This window comes from Raphanus sativus, chromosome 6 (genome assembly GCF_000801105.2).
Source record: "Raphanus sativus cultivar WK10039 chromosome 6, ASM80110v3, whole genome shotgun sequence".
Lineage (NCBI taxonomy): Eukaryota > Viridiplantae > Streptophyta > Magnoliopsida > Brassicales > Brassicaceae > Raphanus > Raphanus sativus.
Window position 1 is genome coordinate 37,242,323 of NC_079516.1, and position 7,368 is coordinate 37,249,690.

Consider the following 7,368-nt stretch of genomic DNA (forward strand, 5'->3'; position numbering starts at 1 on the left):
TTTTGTAGTTTAAGGACATAGCTTAGGACTTATCATAATTTATTGATTATGGGTGGGACAAAAGTGAAGTGGAGAAAGAAACAAGGAGACGAGGAAGGAGAAAGTGAAGTGAATCTCTTTCGCGAAACGGTTTGCGCTCGCCATTTCCTCCTACCCATTCAAATCGCGCCACGTACACCATAAGAACGCGAAGAAAAACTTCCCAACTAAGATACGTCCTACGTTATATTGGACAATTTTTATTTAAATTAAATATGTAAAAGGCTTAGGACATGGTGTAGATACACCGATAATCATGCTCTTATTAGTAAATGTATTAGACTTAATTATATGATATAGTTTGATTTAGTTGACTTAATTATATTATATAGTTATTTTTAAATTTTCTACCTAGAAATAAGTTAGGTCCAACTTTGTGTTTCTACTTTAATAAGATAGATAGATGACAATAGTTGCAAGAAATCATATCATAATAACAATCATGAAAATAGAAAAGATAGAGAGAATGAGATGAGTTTTGAAACTATATGTTTTTGAGAATGAGAGATTCTTTCTTTTCGTTTTTGAGCTACTAATCTGATCTGAACCGACCTTGATCCTAGTTTAATTTTAACTGAGAATAGTTGCAAATTTGGGTCGAACAACAAGACTCTCTCTATCACACCGATCCAATACATACTAACAAAGATAAACCAGAGACAATGCTGGCCTCCCATTCAAATCAAAGAAACTTCAGATCAGGGATTCAGGAGTAGAGAAAAGAAAAAGGTCAGTTATTCTAGGCGGCTTACAGCTAACTCATAAACATCATTGTCCAAAGCTGAACTAGTAATAAATGAGTTAACATAATGATTAATCAAGGTAACCAGACAACCATTCTATGGAGACTTGATCTTCAGACAAACTAGAAAAAGAAAGGCTGGAACCAGAATCGATCACTAAACAAAAAAAAAAGATGAGGCATTAACAAAGTAACAACCTTTAGATCAAATTATCACCATCCATCAATGGTCTTATAAAGTTTTTTTAATCTAACAAAATGAAATGTGAACAATTGACAAAAAAAAAATGAAATGTGAACAATTTTAACCCCAAATCCAATATTGATAATCCCTTGAACAAAAAAAAAAGACCATTAAAAACTTTTACCTATCGTTTCACTCAACCCTGAGCTTGCTTCCTCGCAGCCAATTCCTCTTGGGAGATCTCTTCTTCTTTGTTCATCTCGGGAAAAATCCGCTTGTAATAATCGAAGTGAGCATACATACATTCAAACAACTTATCGTTGACTTCCATACACTTGGTGACGATATCTTCCTTCTTGTACTTCTCAGACTCCTCCATGCAAACCTCCCACGCCGTGAATGATTCTCTGCAACCGCCGTCTTTCATGTACACGCAAAACGAGCACTCTCCTTTCTCTTCCTCGTTTGGCGATCTGGAAGATTCTACCGGATCTTTCCAAACGGTTGATGAATCTCCAAGTTTCTCCGAAGAGTTCGAATCTCCGAGCTCCGGGGACGAGTCTCCGAGTTTCTCTGACGGAGGTTCGTTCATTAGAGGCTTGGAGTCGGTTGCATTCTCCGTTTTGGGATCCGATGATGATGACATGATTCACACGAAGCCGACTCGTAGCGTAGTAGATGTCCGTCCTTGTTGTAAACCCTCTTATAAACCCTTTTGTGTTTATACAAATACTGTATATTCAATGTTAATAGTCAATGTTACCTTCTTTTGTTTGGTCAAAGTCAATGTTACCTTTACTTGTTGTTTATCCCCTTATTAAAAATAAATATCTATGTTATTAAAATATACTCTCTCATTTGTCGTTGTAAAGAAATTTTTTTTTTTTAGCATTTTTATATAGAAAATATGCAAAATTAAATGATTTATTAGTCTGTGTGTACAGATTTAAAACGATAACTAATATGAAAAGGAGGGAGTAGTAACATTTTTTTTAGCAAAATGAGATCTTGTTTTCTTTTGACGGCATATTGAGATCTAATTAACATCAGTACAATACGTGTGTATATAAGAACGTTTCAGTTTAAGATCTCTCTCTTTGGTTAAGCCAAAACTACTCTGCTTCTCTTTTTTTTACTCACCTCTTTGTTCTTCTTTTTTATTGGTAGGTGTAGGCGGATATCAGTTAAATTCAGATTGGTTATTTCGAGTATCGGATAGTTCGGGTAGAAAGTTAGAGGATCCATTTACTACTTGATTTATTTTGGGTTCGGTTCGGTCCGGTTCAGAAATTTTTTGGGTTCGGTACGGTTCAGATAATATTACTAAGAACCAAAAAATACTCGGAAAAAGTTTGGTTTTATATATTTTGGTTCCAGTTGGGTTATTTCGGGTAGTTTGGTTAATTCAGACAATTCAGATTAAATATTGAATAGATTGGGTAGAATATCAAATAATTAGAATGATTAGGATAAAAATCTTGGAGTTTTCATATTACTTTGGATATTTCGGATATTTTTAGGTAGTTTGGATTCTTTATAACAATTAGTTTTCTTAAAATGATTTGGATATTTTTAATAAGTTTCTAAATCATAAATATATATTTAGTTATGTTATATATATAATTAATACTTTTATATATTTTGGCATATGTTCGGTTCTTGGTTCAATTCTGGTTCACTTCGGTTATTTTGAATATATAAATATAAGAACCATTCGGATATTTGAGTATAGTGGTTCGGTTCCGGTTTTAAGTATTTCGGTTCGTTTTTTTGGTTCCAATTTATTTGTCCATGCCATGTTATTTGTATTCTGTTCTTTCTTTTGTCTTGATTTTTTTAAAAAAATGTTTTTTTTTACTAAGAACATGATTTACTGTCTTTATCACTGTTTATTGATTTAGATGTGTTTTCAATAAAACACATTTTCTTTTTGAACAAATTACTTTCTATTTTCTTTTTGTTTGATGAACACCATTAGTGTTGGCAATTGGCTGTCCCCGCCCCACCTTGTCCCACCCCGCCGCAGTACAATTTCAATGTGGGTCGCGCGGGATGCGGTCCCTAGAAATGCTGCCCAATCCCGACCGCTACTTGCACAAGCCTTGGTGGTATAGGCCCGCGAGACACCGATCTAGGCCTTGCCAGATCAATCAGCGGACTACTAGACGTCCAATTATCTAGCCAAAAGCTTGCTGTAACTCCGGAACCAACCTCGCAATGAATAAAAGGCCTAGCCAAGTCTCTCAATTTACATATGGCTTTCCTAAAACATTACAGTATAACAATTTTAACTTATTTGTTTTCTAATAAAAAAAATATAGATTTATGTATATTTTATCAAAATGATAGCGCGGATCAAAATTGATCATCGTAGTGTAGAGGTCTCAACATTAAAATTAATTGAAACTTATTGAAATATACTAGATAATTATCCGCGCTACGCTGCGGGATTGTCTCTTCAATATTCGGCCATAGCATCAAATTATGTATTTTAGTATGTTTAGTCTATAGTCTCTTAGGTTAGTTTTTTTCTTCTCCAACCTCAAAGGTTTTGTGATGTAATTACCCATTGTAGAAGATAACTCATTGATGTGCACTGCATCTTTCTGTGCAGATTCTAAAGAATAACACATATTTTCTTTCTTTTAGACACAAATTCCACTTACTTGTTGGAACCATCTAACATAAAACCTAAGTTTCTTGCTTATATCAGGCATCTGCTCAATCTCAGCCTATGATATCACAAGGAACAAAAAAAATAAACAGTTTTTCAGTGAGACTGCAATAGGTTTTTTTCAAAAATTTCTCAGTGAAACCTAATTGGATCTTGGTTAACAAATCTTGGAATCAAAAACTATCCAGCATTTTTTCAGTATCGTCATTATTATCCCAACACTTGTTGAAATGATGAAATATAATAATTCACTGGTGTCATTGTTATTTGCCACCAAACTTGATATTTCGGATGTACATGAAAAAAAATGAAGAGTTCATCAAACATATTTCCAATCCACAATGATGAAATCTAATAATACGATAATCTGTTTCCAAATTAAATTTTCTTTTGTTATCCAAAATCAAATCTATACTATTATTTAAAAAGTGATTTGGCTTATGTGTCAGCTTCTCCATATTTTTAGGTTTTTTATTTATTTGTCATGTTTTCTATAATTTTAGGTTTATTCATATTTTATTCTTAATTATGAATTTTAGTAAATATTTTAATGATTTACTTATAATTTATCATTATCTTTATCTTGAGAATAACTTAAAAATTCTAATCATAATGTCATATTTAAATTTATATTATATATATTTAACTAAAATTAAAAAAATTATATAATTTTTATATTATATTTGTCATGTTTCCTGTAATTTTAGGTTTAGTCATATTTATTTTTAATTATTAATATTAATATATATATATTTTAGTGATTTTGCTTATAATTTGTCATTATCTTGAGAATAACAAAAAAATTCTAACCACAATGTCATATTTATATTATATTTACTTAAGTATAATTAAAAAAAAAAAATATATATATATATATATATATATATATATATATATATATATATATGTCTATATTATCTTTGGTTTAGTAATATCAAACCGATTACTTTTCATACTCTCCATAATTTTAGTTTTTTTGCTTATTTGTCATGGTTCCCGTAATTTTATGTTTAGTTATATTTTATTTTCAATAATTAATCTTAATAAATATTTTAATTATTTTTCTTATAATTTATCTTTATATTTATCTTGAGAATAACTAAAAACTATAACCACAATGTCATAATTAAATTTATATTATATTTATTTAAGTATAACTAAAATATCTATTTATATTTTTATATTATATTTGGTTTAGTAATATAAAACCGACTTTATTTCAATATATATATAGCAAAGAATTAAAAGTATTTATATTTATTATGTGAAGTGACTTTTTTGTTCTCACTTTAATCCATAAAGTTTTAAAGTCTTTATTATTTTTAATAGATAATTCAATAAGTTTTGTTAATATATAATTATTCAGAAATTTTTAAAAATTTCATTAACTTGATAATCATCATTATCTAAAAGATTCTATATTATGTTATCCATAAATATTGTACATCATAAGATTTTAAAAATAAATATAAATCCACATATATAATTTTATGTATATATGAATGTTTTAAGTTTATTCTGCATAACGAAAGATGTTTTCTCAAAATAGAAAAAATCGTATGATAAATTTTAATTCTTAACTAATTATTAAATATTTCAAAAGCATAAGAATACTTTATTTTAGTGAATTTTGAATTGATAATATATTCATGTATAATTTTTGTAAAATTGTTAAGCCCGCAAGTGCGGTTAAAACTCCTAGTTATATAAATATAATAGGTTCCTTCCGGTTATAAAAACATGTTCTCGTCTTCTGTTTTTTTCTTTAAAAATCAACATTCATTCAGATTCAACATCATCTAATCGCTTTGGTTTACTAAAACCGGTTTGGTTTGTCTAATTAATTTCTTTTATCAAACCAAAGCTCAATTTTTCTTATTCACGTTAACCTAACACGTGTATAAATTATATAAGTATATCTATCTCCTTCTACCTAAAGCCAAACCGTCATCTTCCTTGTGTGGTAATCACCAATGCTTCTAACCACTTCTTCGTATTATCTTCTCTTCTTCCCCTCTTCAGCCTTCATATTGTTCTTGGTTCTTCCTTCAAATCTTCTTCTCTTTCTTGTGTGAGGAAAAGATGTGGTGTTTGTCTCAGATCATCACCACCACCTTCCTCTTGCGAACTAATCACCTCTGGATCCACCGCATCTGCTGTCCATAGACTCATCTTTGCTCTTATTGGTGTTATGCGGCAGAACCAAGACGTGGAGGAGAAAGGAGCGACATCAGAGCTGCCGGTCTTCACCATCACTCGACGCCCCGAATCTTCACAATCCACCGATGATACCATCCGATCGGTACCAACCACCAAAGTCGAGATCCGAGCAAGTCAGATTACCATCCACTCTTGCTTGCGCCCCAAGCGTTTTCCTTCCCCACTTTCAATCAATCTGATCGATGGCGACGTATACGGTGGTTAAGGCATGAGGACGGGGTTTACGGCGTGAAAAGGAGGCCGCACAGTAGCAGTAGAAACCCATCTGATTTTCAATATTTCTGATCGTAAATCTTGGACAAGTGAAAGTGGTGATACAAACAAAGAAGAAAAGGCAAAGCACGAGACAAAACTGATGTGTAGAAACGAAATGATTTGATTGGTTTTCATAGTTTTTTCATTTATTGACATGGCAATCTCACAAACTTCTAAAAATCTGATGTGTCATGTTCTGGAGAGTTACTTGTGTTATTATTGAATACTAGGTAATTGCCCGCGCTACGCAGCGGGATTTTATTTTACTTTTTAATCAAATAATTTAATTTTGTTAATTTAGTTAATTTACTTTATACTGTGAAACTGTAACATAATATTTCAAATTATAGCTAACTCTAATATAAATATTTTACAAAATATCTGTATGCTTTTGAATATATAATATCTTATCTATTTGGTTATTATTCGGATGTATTGGATAACATGTACTTTTCTAATTCAATAGTAATATTTTTGTTCTACATTTTACAGTTTTGATTTATTTTTCATTTCATTTAATTCATTCTTGTCTTAGATTTGTATATATATATATTTAATTAAGATATCTATAATTTAATCAATGTTGTTTTGAGAATCAAATAGTAAAAATTAACTATTAATTGATTCAAAGTTACATCAATGAAAATAGCAACAATAATCTTTTCAAACATCATGCATATATATAAATAATACAAAATCAAGCTTAATTGATTTTTTTTGGTAATAAATGTATATTATTATTGAGAATTTTGTATTGATTTATCTATGTACGGACATTTTATAATTTATATGTATAAAATAAGAAAATATTACTATAAATTATAATATATTAGTTTTTGCTAAATTTGATTTTAGATTTAAATAAAATTGGATTGGTCTAATTACTTATTTTGTGGATATATTGTGTTACATATATTTCTTCAGAGTAAAGTACAACTATTTTTAATCGAATTCAACAAAATTGAACTAATTGTATTCATTGTATTAGTCTGGATATTCATCTTAGAATGTGTAAGTACACTTTTGATTTTGAAAAAGAAATGGTTATATGTTAATTTGCAACTAAAACCAGAAAAAAATAAAGTGATGATCAGTACAAAGTAGTATAAGAACATAACTGATAAATTTTAAAAGAGATTTATTTTACTTTAATGCCAAGTTTATTTTCGTAAACTCTTTTATGAAATCACATTATATATAAAAATATTTTCGTTTCAAATTTTATGATGTATATTGTTATAGAAATTATATCAA

General features: G+C 29.6%; 1 protein-coding gene across 1 annotated transcript; it reads right to left on the bottom strand.

Annotated features, from left to right (window-relative positions):
• Window positions 1–1,123: 1,123 nt before the first annotated feature.
• On the bottom strand, window positions 1,124–1,666 carry LOC108810649 (uncharacterized). Its single transcript, XM_018582753.2, has one exon. The coding sequence runs from the start codon at window positions 1,609–1,611 to the stop codon at window positions 1,162–1,164; it is 450 nt and encodes a 149-aa protein (XP_018438255.1). The 5' UTR covers window positions 1,612–1,666; the 3' UTR covers window positions 1,124–1,161.
• Window positions 1,667–7,368: the final 5,702 nt, after the last annotated feature.